Here is a 19,517-nt window from a genome sequence, read left to right on the forward strand (position 1 = left end):
TTCTAGAATACATGTAATCCAAGGTCAGAGTCAGGGATCTGTACTGATTTCAGGTGGGAGGAGCACCTGTCTTCCCAGGAACTTCAAGCTTGACAGGAAGCCTAATCCCTTGTCTGGGTGGCCACTTGAGTAGAGTGGAAATAAGCAGTGCTATGTTTAAGACCATGAACACAAAGACAGTAGCGCAGCTCCACTTCCGGGAAATAGAGAAGCCTTCCAGCTGAAAAAAGAGAGCATTATCAGGCTGGACCTATAAGGCAGCAATACTGGGTCCATGGCCTGTTAGGAACTGGGCCACACAGCAGGAGGTGAGTGATAGGCGAGCTCCGCCTTCTATCAGATCAGCAGCCGCATTAGATTCTCATAGGAGCATGAACCCTATTGTGAACTGCACATTCGAGGTACTTGGGTTGCGCGTTCCTTATCAGAATCTAATGCCTGATGATCTGAGGTGGAACAGTTTCATCCCAAACCATCCTTCCCATTGCTGTCCAAGGAAAAAATGTCTTCCATAAAACCAGTCCCTGGTGCCCAAAAGGTTGGGAACCACTGCTATAAGGCATTCATCCCTGAGAAAAATGTGTGCCTAGATAACTGAGGAGTGTGAAGCTGCACTCGTAATTGAAGTAACTCTGTAGAGCTCATACCTGGAAATTCCTTCACATTGCAATCATGTTTAATTGTACACTTAAATTGGCATGGGATAGGGAAAGAGGTGCAACTTTCAAAGATGAGACATAGACTGTAAACCTAGGGGTGTGGACCTTTTTACCTCCAGGTGGTGTCAGCAGGAAGTTGACCCTGGGGACCAGTAGCAGCAACACAGCTGAAGGAAGTGTGCATTTAGGGGAAGCCCTGTTCTATCACAGGAACAAATATTCTTTTGAATGGATGGCTAGTAAGGAAGTGTGTTGTAGAAGCCCAGCTTGAATTTTGATGTGAATGTGAGTGTTGAGATCAACCAGTCATTACTCATTTTTTTATGAGTGTAATAACATCCAGGATATGTGCTTGTCAGTCAGTGCATACGCCCTTTGGGTGTGGCAGGTTACTTGGCCATGTCTTGTGATAATAAACCTGATATTATGATTACACTAAACTTTGGGTATTTCTGTAGTGGACTGTGTACCTGTGCTTGTGTTGCTTGTAAATTATGTTTGTAGTTTAAAAGTGTGGTCCTACTACTAAGACTTTGGCATCTAGGAAACTAAATGTAAGTTTTAAATAAATATATTTAAAACATATTCCAATATCTTACAACACCCATTACATGTTTATGGAATTTTTTAATAGAATCCACCCAGCTATAAAGCATGGGGGTAGGAAGTGAACACTCCATCAAAGGGCAGTGGCCAGTCCAGGTCGAGCTGTTTGTTGCCATGCGAAAGGGACTGGCCAGTTTCAGATCTAGCTATTTGTTGCAGGTATTGCCAGATTCAAAAAAAATTTTTTTCAAGCAGTGTCAGAAGTGCAAATGTTTGTGTGAAATATGCTAAATGTTGAAAGATGAAAATGAATTTTTTTATTACGCTGAGTTCACTTTCCAGTTTATGACTTCTGCTATTAAGGAAACTAACTTTAGGAGCATAATGAATTATCATGCTTCTTATTTCAGTTTTCATTTGATCATTTTTTATATACCCAAGAGATTTCATGATCTTTCTAGTTCACTGTTCTTGCTTTAACAACTTCCTTAGTATAGAACAGTGAATCTCAACCAGGGGTGGTTTTATCCCCGGAAGGGACATTTGGCAAATTCTGGAAATATTTTTTATTGTCACAATTGGAGGTTGGGGGATTGCTATTGGCATCTTTCGGGTAGAGGGCCAGGAATGCTGCTAACACTGTACAATGCACAGGACCGTTTCTACACAAAGAATTATCCACCCCAAAATGTCAATAAAGTTGAGAAACCATGGTGTAGACCAAATTGTTAATACCTGTCTTTCTTTCTCTCCCTCCCTCTCTTCCTTCCTGTTAACAAACCATCTTTACTCAATTTCTCTCTTTCTCCTGTTTTCTGTAATCTCATTCAGAACCTTTCGGTTGATAGTTCTCAATTCCAATGTGCAGGAAAAATCACATGGGAAGTTTGTTAAAAATGAAGACTCCCAACCTCCACTGGTAGATACTCTGCCATGTGTACTTTGGGCAGCCCAAGATTCTGCATCTTGAGTAAGCCCTGAGGTGATCATAAGGAAGCTCACCCATTGACCAGAGTTTGAGAAGCAGTATGACCATCTCTGTTTTCAGTCTTTGGCTTTATGTGTTTCATCTTTGTTTAGATCTTTTGTCATTTGAACTTCTCAGTTATATCCCATTACTTTTATTAAGCCCTTAAAATATCCATAGCTTCTAGTAGTTATTTATACTTTGGGAAGTAAGTAAATTAAAGCATAGTTGAGGATAAAGAGATGAATATATATATATTCATATATATGATTTTATATATAGGTAATCATAAATCATATTTGATCCTTATGAGTTGTTGAAGTAGCTACATAGTGTATCTTACCAGGTTCGTTTCCCAAATTTCTAATTTCTTTTCTCGTCTTTTTTGTAATATATTATATGTGTTTCTCAGAAGTTGGTTGATACAAGCTCCCTGCAAATATAAGATTAAAATTTTGTTTAGCTTTTTAAGCATAGGAACCAAGTGAAAAAAAATAAAGGGTGGACTATAACAGCTGATAATATTGAGAATAATTTATGTAAGTGATGTCTTAACCAAACTGATGTTAATGTTATGAAAGATTAACTTTCCAGAGAGATGAGTTTAGGCCGTGTACAGTGAGGGCAATATGGTCATCATAGGTCTATTCATCCAAATGCTGCTTGGTATTTAGAAAAACTGATTTTACACCACCGTAGTGACCTGCCTTCAGGGTCTTCAACTTGTATCTAACACTCACATGTTATCATATATTGATTTCAATTCACAGGGCTTTGATAGGCAGGTCTACAACAGTTCTTTAGTGTCTCCTTGAAATTTACAGTTAGAGTGGTGCATGGTAATTACTGGGTACTTTATGAAGGCATTGTATTGGTATGTGATTACCGAACATAGGCACATTCCAAGCATAGGCACATCCCACACAGGTAAGACAACTCACTGGCTATCTACTAACAAGCTGGCCACCAAGAGTCATGGATAACTTTGTCATCCAACTTTGTAGCTTCTCACAGTAATTCTGGAGAAACTATTTTGTAAAAAGCTGAAATTCCATTTGGATGGTTTTGTGTTTATGCCAAATTAAACAGATATTACAGTGGTTGTTGGATGGCCTTGGGAGAGGTTTTTGGCCTTCCCCTCATAATTTTCACCAAATGCCTTCCAACCTATCCTAAATAAATATCAATAAATGTCTTATGAAGCAAATGTGTTTTCCCACATTTCTCTAAGTCCCTTCTACATAAGAGTTCTGGTGCTGACACTGCTAACAGGCCGCTAAACTTGAAATGGTGGGTCTCTGTGTACATGCCACCTCTTTCAGCTGGAACCCTGGCAAGCCAGTTCATCTTTCTGGAACTTTATTTCCTCTCATTTAAAATAAACTGCGTGTTTTATGAGGTCCTTTCTGGGTCTAGAAGGCTGTCATTCTCTTGGTGTGCTCACAGTTTGGGTACTAAAACCTTGACTTGATGATGGGCATTTGGGGCAGGGGAAAATTAGTCTTTCTCTGCATCACTTGCCCTTTCCATAAGGAAGGGAGAGTCAAGGTCAAAGACACTTTCCATCATTCCACCTACAAAAAGGAACCCATGCTGCGTGGCTCATTTAATGATGTTTATTGGGCCCTAAGATTAAGCATATAGACTGCCTCTTTCCTGGAGTCTGTTTCTGGAGTATGGTTCTGTGAAGCTAAAGGCCTCTTTTCTTTTTGGCTTCTCCCTGTTTCCTCTCTCTTTAGACTCACTCAAGATTGGAAGTGGTAGGATTGCCTGCTTGTTTGCTGCCCAGCCAGAGAAAACAACATTTGGTCCCCCTGGCCACAGGACTGTCAGGTCCTCTGCTCCTGTAGTTGGCTTTGCTTCTTGGAGGTTGCTTGACCTACTTTTGTTATTAGTGTAATGCTGGGTTGAGCCTTGCCTGGAATTGTTTTCTAGGTAGACTACTAGCATAGTTCATTGGGGTCTGGGGTGAAACCTAACATCCTCTCTTTCCAAAATGGTGGCTGTAGTTATCACATCAAGAAATGTAACCTGGTATAGAGGGTCAGCAAAGCATTCGTTTATTTGTTTATTTGCTCTTTCATTCCGTTTGTTCAGTAAGCACTTATTTAGTGCCTACTGTGTGTCATGCAATATAATACTTCGATAAGTTCTAAGCATAATACTTCAGAAACTGAACAAACGAGTATAGAGCATATCATGTTGGACATGGCCTTATGATCTTTATCCTCTATGATCATATCTATAAAGGGAGAATATCTGAATATAAAAGAGAATGTCTAATCTTAACTGTGGGTCTGAAAAAAATTGCTAAAGGATAAAAATGCTCTAAAGGGAAGGTTATATAGACTTTTGTTAGTCCCATTTAAATTTGGGGGTTGAAATTATTATGAGGGTTAAGAATAGAGTTTTACATAGTACATGACTTAGATCCACATCACCCATTTTAAAATCATAGCACGAGGTTGGCCTTATTCCAAGTCAGCAGTGAAGAGCCTATCCTAGTCAAGAGCTTCACTGGAGTGACAGCCATGACCACCCTGTGACACCAGGAGAGGCTTGTCCTTACACTAACAAAGCCATCAGTGAAATCATTCATTGAAGATCCATCATTCTTTGGGCCTAGGAATATAAGTGTGAAGATCACCACACGCAGCAGACTTTGTTTTAAATGAAGGGAAACCTACCATTAGAACATAAGCAGAATAGTAACAAGTAAGTGGTAAACAACTTGAGAGAAGAAACGAAAACTGTTTTGTTTAATTTCTGGACTATCAATGTGATGTTACTTTAAAAATTAATAGCGATTTAAATGTAAATTACAGCCCCAAATCTCCCCACCAAAAAACTTTCAGATATGTCCCAGCTGCCCTTCCTGAACTACCCACATTAAAATTTCTGGAAGTCCTCCCAGGACGGGTCCTTCACAGCTTTGATGGATAACGGCTGACTGTTTCTATCCAAGTCTATGGTTCAATCTCATATGAATGGAAAATAACAGATTATAAGGAATCACTAAAAATAAAAAAAAAATAAATAAAACTTTAATGTTAAACTGTCCCTAAAAGCTTATTTTCAGTGAGCTGGTATCTTATGTATTAAGAACTTTCTTAAATTCTCTCTTGGACCGTTTTCCTTTAGGATGGTAGGGTATGACTAAATGATAGAAATACGAAGAACACTTTTGAAACTAAAATGGGAAGCACATTCTTTTAAAGAGGCATTTATTCAGCCTGCTGTGCAGAATTAGATTTTGAGAGAGTCACCAAAGCTGTGGAATTTACACTGTGGCAGAATACCAAATGAAAAAATAGAAGTTAATCTTGTAAACAAAGCTGGGCAGGGCAGGGCAAGCCTGTGTGTCTGCCCCCATTCTGGCCACTCTGGCGTGGCCCTGCTCACCACCAGGTCCTCGGCAGTGCCCTGAGACCTGACAGCACAAGACATCATCAAAGTGCCTCAGGATGCTGCAATACCAACCCTGTGTGCAGAGACAAGCTGGAATCCAAACAGGAGAAGCAACTGCAAGACAATCACTTCTTCAAAAAAGGCCATTTTGTTTGGCTCTGCTTTATCTGGGAGTTTGCAGACCAATTCAGTCTGTATCCTGAAGAGATCCCAGCCTAGAAAAATAACTTTTTTTGAAATACATGCATCATTGGCTACTATTAATTCTTAATTTAGACTAATTTTGATAATGTCAGTGGAATAAAATGTGGAGTAATATTTAAATGCATAAAAGCAATAATTATTAAGGTTTGCTTTCTCTTTCCTCGGGCCTATTTAATTTTGCCCTCCAACTTGCGTGGTATCCTGTTAACTCATTAGTATGTCCTTACTATGCTTATCCTTTTTTATAGTAGTACTAGTTTCTGACTTGAAGATTGTTTAAAAATTCTGCTTAGCTTCTTTTGTCTTGCATTTGTAAAATGTTCTTAATACTAGAGTGATAGTAATACAGAAATACTGTATTACTGTATTACAGAGAGTAACTCAGAAATACAGACTGGTAAAGCAATTGTGAAAAATATTTTTGTATCAATTCACAGGATTATTATTTTGTTTGGTTATCTGACTCATCAGTTCTTTTTCTTACTAAGCAATTTTTATAGTTTTTAATGATTCAGTTATAATCGCAGCATTAGTATTCTTGAGTAAAACTCAGTTTTCTTTTCATATAAATAATATAAAGGATTACTTATGATTTGATTATAATTAAGGTGGTTTTTGATAATATATGTTGTTAAGTAATAGTTCTTTAAGAAATAGTTAAAATTATAATGATGTAGCCGTAAGTAATTTATTTCACAGAAAGACTGTTGAACTAAGAGGGAAGAAATATTTTGAAGAAAATTAATATTGGAGATAAAACTGCTCTCCTGTTGTGTATATTTTTTTATTCCTCATTAAGAATTTTTATTTCTTAGTACACAAAATAATCATAAAAAAATTCTGAAATTACATTTAGGCAACTTCCTTAGCTGTCTTAGAAGTCTTGGGTACTTCCAAGTCACTGGGTATAATCAAGGGACCAAGATGTGGAAACCACTGCACTAAAGTAGCAACAGATGTTTAGAGGAAGAACAGAATAATTTAAACGGCCCTAAAAAGTAATGTGCAAACAAATGTACATGTATTATAGTTTAAATATTCTTTAAGTGCTTATTGAAGGAATCTTTCGCTTAAATTTTTGTTTTGTAAAAACTATTACTTATTGTAACTATTCCCCTCATCGATCTGTTTGGTAAACTCTTATTTTTGTATATCATATTTGCTTAATATGGACCCTGCTTGAATTGACTTGACAGTGTGAGGAGGTATGCGCAGGGCTCTTCCTGGGACTTTTCTACCACTGTAGATTCCAGCATTTAACTAGTTATTTTCAGCCCAAGTCTAGTGAAGATCATGCTAGAACTTGGGAAGGCCTAGTAAACTAAGCTGAGTGCTGTAGTCCATTTCCAGGTCACTGCCTTTTGCCTCTTTCTCATACCTTATTCACCCCTGTGACCTTGTTAGAACAGTAATGTTTCTTCATAAAACATTCTTAATGAGTCTATTTACCTTGCATGCTCAATGAGATCATGTTTCATGTAATAAATTCTCAGCTGAAACATATGCCAAGAAGGCAGCCCTTGAAGCTGTTAAAGAATTAACTTTTTAACTGAGGGAGGGGCCATTTGCTGTGAGACTACAGCTATCATAGTGCTATTTTTCTTATTTTAAATGTACTATAAAACTACGTAGAGGTTTTCTTTTTTGCTTGTTTGTTTTACACATGCACATGCATCAATCTTCAGCATAGTTATCCTCAAAGAATAGGAATTTACAAAGCAGATACTCTATTTTCTAAAGAATATAAATTTGATTTAGATATTTACATCTAAATAATGATATATTTGTCTGAAGAACTTACCAGTTGCAGCGGAGCTCAGGAACTTTATTTTTAATAAAAGTAGTAGGTTCTTCCCTTAGTAAGTTCTATTTTTTATACAGACTAGATTGATTTCTGCATTGTTAAATTCTCCTCCAATTAGAATCAAGGTGTCATAACAGGGAGCAAAAGCAAAAAGCCTGAGTTGTGTGTAACAGTAAAATAGCCTTCCAGTGTGAAGAAGTTGACTGTGCTGCCCAGGGAGTTAGAAGTGAAAACCTCTTGTGTATTGGCACAGGTTGTTACAAGCCTCCTATTTAAAAGACTAATCTCTGTCAACAGAGGTGATCCAGTGGTGACCTTAGAGATAATTTAGAAAAGTCATTTCAGCTGTCAATCCTCTTCTCACCCCCTTTGACCTTCTGATTAGGTGTCATTAGATGTTGTCTGCAAATGTAATGGGATTTCTCTATTGTAGTGTTTCATGTCATTACAATAAGTCACTTCCCTCTAATGCTACTTACAATTATTGCATACGTCACTTTACCCCTCTGTACACGGTGATAACACAGTACCTACCCCATAGTGTGCTTATGAAGACATTGAATGGGATATTTCTAAAAGCTGTTATCTTAGTACTTGACATACAGATTCTCGATTAATGATAGCTCTTTACTATTTTCACCACTAATAAAATAATGTAATCTCAAGATTACAAGAAACCAAAGAGTGTGTTTTACATATAGGACTGAGAAAACAACTTGCTTTATAATGGTGAAAGTCCTTTTCTCTTTTTTTTTCTTTTTTTTTTTTTTTTGGAGATGGGGTCTTGCTCTGTCACCAGGCTGGAGTGCAGTGCTGTGATCTTGGCTCACTGCAAACTCCACCTCCCAGGTTCATGCCATTCTCCTGCCTCAGCCTCCCAAGTAGCTGGGACTACAGGTGCCCGCCACCAGGCCCGGCTAATTTTTTGTATTTTTAGTAGAGACGGGGTTTCACCGTGTTAGCCAGGATGGTCTTGATCTCCTGACCTCCTGATCTGCCTGCCTTGGCCTCCCAAAGTGCTGGGATTACGGACATGAACCACTGCACCCGACCAAAACTACTTTTTTAAAAAGGAGGGTGGGGGTGGGATAGAGCGAAGAAGAGCGCACAGAGGATGTTAGGTGTTTGGTTTTTTTCCCATGGTGCTGGACATTCTCTCAAGCAGGCATTCTGAGATCACAGTCTTTGCCCTTTGTGCATATTTTGGAAACATATTTCTGAAATTATCTTTTACCACACATATAAATATAAGGGATTTATTTCTGTTTTTCAGAAAAGTATGAACCAGAGAGATTTCTTTCAGACAAATGTAAGTCTGGAATGTACATCAGAGGGTCTTACTTACTTGCATTGTAGGGCCACCAGATCTCAATAACTCATTTAATCACTTTCTTCTACCTTAGGGCAGAACTGCCCTCAGGCAAGCAGGATGCCTGTCTGCCTATTATCTTAGAATTTTTAGAAAAGAATAGTACATGTTCTTGCTAGTAGTACATTCCAAGCTTTCTCCATAACACATTCCAGAATGCTGGGAGGAAATTCTCCTAATGTCTAATCTAAATCCCTTCTTCTGCCCTTTAAACCCTTCATATCTTATCTTGACCTCAGTGGAAATAGAAAGTAGATGCTCCCCATGATTTAGCCAATGTCTCTTTAAGTTTTTGAAACTGTTATTGGGCTTCTCATAGACCTCATCCTCTACTCTGGAATAAGTCAACCTCAGTCTTTTCCACGTTTTTTTCTTTCAGAAGCATGTTTTGTTCAGATCTTTGCGGGTAGAGGATTTGTCATTTTGTTACTCCCTTCTGATACTCCTCAAGGTCTATATCAGCACAACAGTGACAGGGCCCAAGTAGGAGTTGTCATGCGTAATCAATCCACCCTGGCAGGGAGGCACCAGCCACCTCTCTGCCTCACCACTGCTGCAGTTCTTCCTAAGAGGTGCCGGAGGGCACTTCAGAATTATAGGGCAGCCCCAGCCCCATGCCACACAGTCCAGCGGTGGTCTGTCTTGTTTCCATTCAAAACCAGTCAGGCCTTGAGCACAAGAAAGCTTCAGAAGCTTTCTCCTTTGCCCAGAGATGATTACCAGAAGCTATTTCTCTGATGTTCTGAGTTTCCTCTCCCCCTGAGGTTCTTCTTTGATCTAATGAGGTCCCCAGCCTGGCCAGACCTCGACGTGTTGTCTCACCTTGAAAACCGCTTCTGTGTGCACACATTCCTGAGTTTGATTGGCATTAAGAAGGGGAGGGGGGATGAAAAATGTACATATTAGAGGAGCAAAAAGAATATAGCTACAGAAATTACAAATGCCATAAAAGTAATCATGCTCACCATCTGTCTAGCCCAGAAGAACCTTGGAAAACATCTTCCCAGCTTTGTCCCTATCTGACTTCCTGTCTGTCTCCAATAGGGAGGGTATGATATTTCTATTGTGGGGAATCATCTTCCAGAAACTTGTTATTGTCTCCGTAAAATCATAGAACCCCTATTCTGACTCCCTCAGATTCCCTTGAGCCCCTCTGCCCAGTTCTGACTTCTGACCTAAGGGATTATCCTCTTAGGTGGGTCAGTGGCACTTGACTCCAGGTGGATCCCCATAGAGCAAAATGTCCTGGTCCTCATAGACCTTCAGTGTAATCTGCCTCACACCAAAAGCAAACCAGGGCTTGGTGGAAATTACTACAGAGGGGACAGGATAGTGTGAGCTCCCTATAGTTTCTCCCCCTATAGAGAGAAAACAACTTCTCTCTGCCATTGTCTTTCTCTCCAAATATATTGTAAATGCCAATGACCCAAAACTTATCATAGCCAGTTTTATAAACCTAATTACTTTATTATGTATCAATTCAACTTCCCTAAGATTGTAATCTCTTATCAGGGCTCAGATCTTGTTAGTCAGCATTACATTGCTCACAAACTGGTTACTTCTTATACAATGGGTGGATATTAGTTATTTGCTAAGTAATAAACTTATTATATAACAATTGCAACAAAGTTATATGTATTATAGATACAGATGCACATATCTGTGGATAGCTTTGCACACACATTAAAATGTTATATATGAGACTGAGGTGGGCTGATCACCTGAGGTCAGGAGTTTGAGACCAACCTGGCCAAACATGGTAAAACCCCGTCTCTACTAAAAATATAAAAAAATTAGCCAGGTGTGGTGGTAGGCACCTGTAATCCTATCTACTCGGGAGGCTGAGGCAGGAGAATTGCTTGAACCCAGGAGACAGAGGTTGCAGTGAACCAATGCAGTGCCACTGCACTCCAGCCTGGGCAGCAGAGTGAGACTCCATCTCAAAAAAAAAAAAAAAAAAAAAAAAAAAAAATGTAATATATGGATACCCACTCATTTGGAATATCTTTTAAAGTGATCAAAGGTTGAGTTTGTGTTTGCCTCATGTTTTCTATGTCTGTGCATGTTTCCTATGTCAACAAAATCAATAATGTATGTTAACTTGTTAAATTATATAGATTAGTCTGAGAATATTTGGAGACACTTTTAAAAAAACAACTTGTATTCAACTTTCTTAACCACTCTAAGAGTATTTATAAACAATTGAAATGCTACTTCCTTATAACCAACTGACAAGCTTTTTATTGCCCTAGGACCCAGTTCTGCTGGTGTTTATTGCATTGGGATTGACTTAGATGATCTTTTCCCTATTAGTGCACATTAGCTGTTAAGCCTGTAGAAGGATGACATTGCTTCCTTTGGTTTCATGGCCAGATTACTTAGTTGCCCCCTATCTTTGAGAGTACTCCTCCTCTGGCAGTAGAAAAGCAAAGAGAGGTCATGCATATAAAGAGATAAGGAAGACAGGAAAGCACAATTAGGGTTATTGGGCTGAAATTCGTGCCCCCATGTATGAGGGTGATGGGAGAAATGGTCTGTTAAAGAGGATAGTGGGTGGTGGGGGCAAGAGGGGAGAATGCTGTTACTGTTTCATGGGCAGTAATTACATCTGGCCTATGAACAGAAAAATATATATTTTAATATAACCTCAATATAGCCTCTCTGATGTTTACTGCCAAGACCTAAAATTTCGAGACATGGCATGAAGCATGTCTGCAATGACAGAATTCTCACTTTATTTTTTTCTAATGAAATACTGTAATTGAACAAGATTCCATACTCTACTATATATCACTCTTTTACTATATTCCAGAGAGGGAAGTTGTCCTGATGACCATTTCTAAGACTAAAGAATCTTTACATGGTGAAAGTAAATCATTTGGCCACAGTGGTGGCTTATCAAAAGGGTATGTAGCAGGTCATACCAACCTCAGGAGGTGGAGCAAAGCAAAAAAGGAAATCTTGCCATGTCATGTTTCAAAGCTCCTGTGAATGTTGAGAACTCATTAGAAATCTTTCAGTTTTAATAGAGTCCCACCGAGATGTGCTCTGCCTGCTCTTTTGCAGGTTGGTCAGGATAGGAAGCAGGGCCTCCCCAATGCTAGTTCCTCAGGGAACAATTCACGAGAATCTAAGGAGTTGTCTCCCAGCAGTTCCAGGAAAGACAGGCTGCCAAAATGTTACTAGTAATTAAGGACTAGGCACCTGAGGGCAGCAACTAAGCATGTACTAGTTATTATAACATCCAGGTAGAACAAGTGAAACTCCTCTTTTAGGTGAGTTTAATTGGGACTGGGAGACATTTACAGTCACATTAATGTATACTGCACATGCACACACACAGACACACACAGCTACTGTTGCTGGCAATGGAGAAAATGGTGTTTGGGTCTGGTCACCTAGGACCATGAGCTCACAAAGCACAATGGCCATTAAGTCAATATTGATTTAGTAAGGTGCTAAACAGTGGTTAAGTTCCCAAATGTATGCTCAATGATGCTTTTGGATAATAGAAACATGTTCCTTAAGTATCTTCAGCCAACAGTGTTCCTGTGTAATTAGCAAACATCTTAATTATACACTTGGATTTGAAGCTTATGCTAGCTAATCTTAAAGTATAAAAATTAAACAAATTAGATAAAGAGAAAAGGTTTGGAAGAGAGACTGCATGTAGCATGGAGGTTAAGAGCGTGAACTCTGAGCCATAGCTGGATTCAAATCTCACCCTGGTATTTACTAGCTCTGCAATATGAAAAAGTACTTAATCTCTGTGTTTCAGTTTTTTCACCTGAAAAATGAAAATAGTGCCTCTCATAGGGTCTTGGTGAGCTTTGGAATGCTGAAAACAAGTTAAAGCTCTTTTGAACTGTGCTTGGAACGTGAAATTTTAAATACATTTGGCTTATTTTAGATACGGTATTTTAAGAGTAATAATTTCACAAATGGGTCATTACACAGTAGAAATTTTGAAAAGGAATAGTAATTAACAATTCAGAAATTTTATCATAAAATCTCAGAAGCTTGCCCATATTTCCCACAGGGAAGTAAACTAATACTTTATATATGTAATAGTTTGTTAATGTTTATTAAAATTTGAAAATAAGGTAAATTTATTCAACAAACATTTTTATTGGGTACCCATAAGCATCATGGGAAGTGATATGATTTTATAGGGATACATAAGACATTATTACCCACTTTGAAGAGCTTAAATTTTACAATACAGCATGTATTAGAACAGTATAAAATATTCAAGCATTTCAGAAACATTACTTTGATATAAATATAATTAATTAAGTAACCATATTTTTGGTCCTTTTAGGAAAGATATTGGGTGAATACACATGGCCAAAGATACACTGGAGATATTTATTACCTTGAACTGTTGGAGTAAATATGGATTATTACTCAATTTCAGATGTCCTACATATAGTCACAAAATCACAGTATAAACTTAAATGTACCTGAAATGCTAAATGTGATATTGATAATCCGCTCCCTAGGTTTATGCTACAGACCACAGCCTTGTGTGTAAGTGCTGGAGAATATGTTAAGTATTCTTCGTGATATTTCCTATCATTGATCTTAAATCAGCCGTGAGAATAAGTACAGCATTGTAGACTGAAAGCCTAAAGCAATATGAATTTTATCACTAATTTGCAAGCAAATATCACTTTCAATAAAATTTGAAAATATCACCCTTGGCTGTTTCTAGTCAATTAAATTATGGTTATCATCAGATGTGGTCCTATAAAGGATGAGAACATTTTAATGTGCTGGAATATTTTTAATGCTTACAAAATTATGGGGGAAGAATGGAAGTGACATTGACATATTGTTTCAGATGTTAATAATAATTTCCAACATGTTTTTATCTGTCATACCCATTTATTCTCTGAGAGATAAGAGAGGGAAACTTTGTCATGCCCATTTTTCAGATGAATCAGTTGAGACTTAGAAGAGAGTTTATCTAATTGCCCAAAAGATTAATGCTATTGAGGATTTTCTTTTTTTTTTTTTTTTTTATGTTTGTCATGACATGTTTATTTTATTTTATTTTTTATTATACTTTAAGTTCTAGGGTACATGTGCATAACGTGCAGGTTTGTTACATATGTATATATGTGCCATGTTGGTGTGCTGCACCCATCAACTCATCAGCACCCAAGGATTTTCTTAAGCTCTGATAGAGTCATCAGTTGACTGTATTTTTAGATTACCTGGGTGCTTGGTTCTTTTCTGTTTTGTCTAGTTTTTGAGGCACTTTGCTGAGTATTTTTCATTTGCCCACTCATCCATTCATCAGAAGTATGTGGGTTACTAGTGCTGGTTACTAGTGCCTGGGCAGCATCTTCTATTAACATACATGAATATGACACATCTGCTTTTCCTTGATAAACAGTTCTGAAAATCAAGTATCTATGCCTCAAATCTTTTATTAAAGAGACAGTCTATAATTATTGAAGTTTAAAATTTTTGTTAATATTAAACTTCTTAAAGACAGTAGTTATGTCTTATTTATCTTTTAAGCCTGGTTCCAATATTTAATATAGCTTTTGTTGTTTGATGGCTTACCTTTTATCTGAATTGTAAGATTTTCTGTGATGAATATGATATTAGTGGCTATAATTATAAACACAAATTACTCTATTTTTAAATCAAGTTAATTGGTATAACATAGTCCTATTCTACATTAAATTTGTGTCCTGTAAGTGCTCATGACTGTTAGGATTAAGTAGAAGGTGTCTGTTTTCTTCAAGAATTTTTAAATAAATTGAAATGTTACATTTGTAATATAAGTAATTCTCACATACCTAAGCTCAATTTGGTGCTTCAGAACTTTTTTTTTAACCCGTTCTCTCATTCATCTGTCTTCCCAATTATCTATCCATCTACCCATCTGCCTCCCAACCTTCCCACTTCCCCCACCACCTCCATCATATTCGCATATGAAGTAATTTACCCTTCCTTTAAACTCTATTTCAGATATACAAGATATGTGATCTTATATTTCTTAAACTTTCTGGTCTCTGTTTCCTTATTCTACAATGAGAATCATAATAGAATCTACTCATAAAAGTACTAAATTGGTTAATTTATATAAAACATTCAGAACAGTGTCTGGTGTTAGTTAAGCATTCAATAAATTTTAGCCATTTTCGTTTTTATCATGGTTCCGATCTCTGCCTGCACTGCAGTACAGTGGTGGTACATTTCTTAACTCCTCCCCCACTAGGCTGAACACTTGTTGAGGACAGGGTAAGGCTTGGTTATACTGAACATATTAGCTGGGTTCGTATGCAGCTTATGCAGTCTCTTACAGGAGACAGGCAGTGAAGACTTGTAAAATGAATGAAAGAAGGAAGGAATTTGTTATCCTAATACCCATAGTAAGTAATAATAATTGGGCTTTATATGTTTTCTCTTAGTGGAATAAACGATCATGTTCCCATTGACATAACAAGACCTATTTAGAGGAAAACTGTGCTTTAAGCAATATGAGTCAGCATATTTCACACATAATTTTAATTTGTCCTTATCATTTACGGTTTCTTATAGCACGAAAGTCAAAGAAGTTGGGAAAGTTAAAAGGGATTCACGAGGAGCAGCCACAGCAGCAGCAGCCCCCACCCCCACCCCCACCCCCGCAAAGCCCAGAGGAAGGGACAACGTACATCGCTCCTGCAAAAGAGCCCTCCGTCAACACAGCACTGGTTCCTCAGCTCTCCACCATCTCACGAGCACTCACACCTTCCCCTGTTATGGTCCTTGAAAACATTGAACCTGAAATTGTGTATGCAGGCTATGACAGCTCAAAACCAGATACGGCCGAAAATCTGCTCTCCACACTCAACCGCTTAGCAGGCAAACAGATGATCCAAGTCGTGAAGTGGGCAAAGGTACTTCCAGGTAGGATTGCCTCTCCTTTCACGTGCTGCATCCTGAACTTAACAAGTCTGGGCAACTGACTTCGCCATCTCCAACCATGCAGTAGGAGTTAGCTTTCTATGAAATCCTGATATCAGATTTTTGTAATTGATAGCAAATTGATCAAGTATATAGGAAAAATATGGTTAATGTGCTCATTTCTTCTGGGAATGCAGGGTTAAGGATTTTATTGTTGAAATGACAGATACAGCTGGTCGCAGTGGCTCATGCCTGTAATCCCAGCACTTTGAAAGGCCAAGGTAGGTGGCTCACTGAGGCAGGAGTTCAAGGTCACGAGGTCAGGAGTTCAAGACCAGCCTGGCCGAGATAGTGAAACTCCATTTCCACTAAAAATAAAAAATTTAGCCCTGCGTGGTGGCAGGTGGCAGGTGCCTGTAATCCCAGCTATTCAGAGCTATTCAGGAGGCTGAGGCAGGAGAATTGCTTGAACCCAGGCGGCAGAGGCTGCAGTGAACCGAGATCCCACCACTGCACTCCAGCCTGGGCAACAGACTGAGACTCTATCTCAAAAATAAGATAAAAATTAAAAATTTAAAAAAATTACATATGCACTTCTTATGTTGATCAAAATGGAAAATGTCATACAAAAATATTAATAAGATAAAATACATTCTGTTCATGAAATCACAAGGTAAGCACATTATTAGCAGCTCATAACTAGTGTTAATCTAAGCATAGACCAAGTAAGCCAAGGCCTAGCAAGTAAGTTGTCAGAGACCTGGAATGACTCTTCTGTCTGAAAAAAAATCACCTTGCCCCCTAGCACCCTTTAAATTGTCCCTGGAATTCCTATTTTAGTCATTTTTTTGTTTCATGGGATTTAATTAATGAGGCCCCTCTAAATCTACAGAAACATCACTTAGAAATTGCCATTCCATTGTCCCAGTTTATTAATCTAAAGCAGTTTCTTAGATTACCTGCGGTCAGACAGCAGCTGTAAAAGTTGGGGAAAGCTCCACTGACTGATTCTTTGAAGAGGAGCTTACCCAGTGCAACTCCACAGGCAGAAAAATAACATGATGCCACTGGAGACAGGGCATATATAAAACAAAAGTATATATAAAACAAAAGAAGGCCCGGTACAGTGGCCCATGCCTGTCATCCCAGCACTTTGGGAGGCCATGGCAGGCAAATCACTTGAGGTCAAGAATTCAAGACCAGCCTTGCCACCATCCTGAAACCCCATCTCTACTAAAAATACTACTTGGGAGGCTGAGGCAGGAGAATGGTGTGAACCTGGGAGGCGGAGCTTGCAGTGAGCCGAGATCGCGCCACTGCACTCCAGCCTGGGCGACAGAGCGAGACTCCATCTCAAAACAAAAATATATATATATATATACAAAATTTATTTGGGCGTCCTGGCAGGCACCTGTAACCCCAGCTACTTGTGAGCCTGAGGCAGGAGAATCGCTTGAAACCCAGGTTGCAGTGAGCCAATATCATGCCACTGCACTCCAGCCTGGGTGACAGAGTGAGACTCCATCTTAAAAAATAAAGAAAGAAAGAACAAAAGAAGAGCTTGAATCTGTCAGGCAAGGAGGACAGGTGCCAAGGAAACATGTTCTACCATAGAACTTTATCAAAATCTGATATTAACCTGGACCATAGGAGGCACCACATGCTCATTTTTTAAGCACCACAAATTCATGAAGAATGAAATCTCCCACCATTATTGCAGACACGCAGGGGTTGACGGTTATTAGATTACCCTTTATTTTAGTGTTATTAATTGTGGGTGGGACAAAGCAAGTTTTGCAGGTTAATACAAATTCTCTCAATCTAACTAAGGGTTTTAGGCTGTCATCCACACTGAAACTCACTGAACTTTGCAATTTTAGTTTGCCCTGGCAGTTTACCCTCATCTAGAATTTAGGATGAATTTAAAGTGAAATGTGGAACAGGACTGGGCCTGTGGGTAGGAGCTCTGTAAATGACTGTTGAATTGATTTGAGTCTATTAGGGAAGAGAAAAGTGAAAGAAAGGTGGCTGTTTGGGGTTGACTTAAGAAGCATCTTCCTGGAATGTACTTAAATGCTAAGTGTATTTCTGTGATTAATTGTTTTGTTCTTCAGGATTTAAAAACTTGCCTCTTGAGGACCAAATTACCCTAATCCAGTATTCTTGGATGTGTCTATCATCATTTGCCTTGAGCTGGAGATCATACAAACATACGAACAGCCAATTTCTCTATTTTGCACCAGACCTAGTCTTTAATGAGTAAGTACCTATTAATTAGCCTTCATAAAATAAACTGCAGAGTTATTCGTTATGCTTTCTTTCAGTAATTTCTAAACAGGTATATGTTGGTGAAAAAATCTACTGAAACTGGCATTTTTTAACGTTAAAGATTTACAGATCTCTAGGAACTTAAAAATTACTCTTTGCAACATTACACTGTACACTTCTGAGTATATATAAATCAGTATATATAATTCCACATAATAATATGTGGGATATATCCCAAAAGAAAGATGATCCAGTTGGCTCTGAGAATTGACTGGTACAAAGCCACAATTAATAGAAAACAGTCTCTTTTGGTATCGACTCCAATTGGGAAGACGATCTAATTTCTAGGAAATGTGAATGTATAAAGTGCCAGCTTTTACGAGCATCATATAATGGTTCTTTTGTTAACAGTATACAGCTGCTCAATGTGTTTTCATGACAATTGTAATTACCCTTCTTTGCCATCATAAAAGAAGCCAAACTGTTATTCTGTAGCGAAACATTTTTAGTTTTATGATGCATTTTAAAGACTGAAAGAATTGTAATCGGTTTTTCTTTGGCCACAAATTCCTTCCTATTTTAAGTTTACATTTTAATACTGTTTGCATTCCTCATTAGCACATTTTATTTATGTTTATATCTAGCAGTGCTTCTTTGTAATTGTTGGGTCAAGAAATACTTAAAAGGGAATATTTGAATTATGATAGTAACTACAGCCATAGTCTAACAGATGGCTCTCTCTAGCAATAGGAAAATAGGGGTTTCAGTAGGGGAGGCAGATGAGAAATAGGTTGGTGATAAAAGCAAGAAAAGTAATGCAAAAGATGAAAAGTATAGACAGATAATGCCAACATACCGCAATAGTACCAATAGTAATTTACCTAAGAGGACCAGTTTGCCCACATGTGATATACTGCAAAAACAATTTTATTCCAAACATAAATTAGAAACATCAGTTGTTGGTTCTCGAGGTGGCCTTCTTTTGGCAATTTATCAAAAAGAATAATTCTAGTACTGCATCAGTTTTCACCAGAAGCACGAAGTAAAGTCAAGCAACTGACATGCACAATTTAATTAACTTGTATTCCTCAATTATCAACTGATATTATTGAATAGTAAGCTCGTTTTAAAATATGTTCTATAAACCAGAAAGAAAAACATATTAAAGAGGGTTCTTCTTTTAAAAGGACATGTGAGTAAATAGGAATCTCTATTAGTGCCATTGGTGTTTCAACATTTGATTTTAACAGAAGATTAAAACAACTCATTTAATCTTATTAATACATCTATTAATATTTGTCATAAAATGCATATAACATAAAATTTTTCATTTTTAGGCATACAACTCAGTAGCATTAATTGCATTCACATTGTTGTGCAACCATC

The 19,517-nt window shown here is 38.0% G+C and overlaps 1 protein-coding gene across 3 annotated transcripts in view; it reads left to right on the top strand.

Moving 5' to 3' along the window:
* The window catches only part of NR3C2 (nuclear receptor subfamily 3 group C member 2), a 363,135-nt gene that overhangs the window by 268,851 nt on the left and 74,767 nt on the right, over positions 1-19,517 (top strand). For 2 of the 3 annotated variants that reach the window (XM_023227427.2, XM_023227421.2), the window contains exon 5: positions 17,978-18,122. In XM_023227427.2, the coding sequence (XP_023083195.1) occupies positions 17,978-18,122 (145 nt within the window). Of the gene's footprint in view, positions 1-15,515; positions 15,867-17,977; positions 18,123-19,517 lie in introns of all 3 variants that reach the window. The other variant, XM_023227400.2, reaches the window with a different exon arrangement.

The sequence above is a fragment of the Piliocolobus tephrosceles genome, chromosome 3 (genome assembly GCF_002776525.5).
Source record: "Piliocolobus tephrosceles isolate RC106 chromosome 3, ASM277652v3, whole genome shotgun sequence".
In the NCBI taxonomy this organism is placed as follows: domain Eukaryota; kingdom Metazoa; phylum Chordata; class Mammalia; order Primates; family Cercopithecidae; genus Piliocolobus; species Piliocolobus tephrosceles.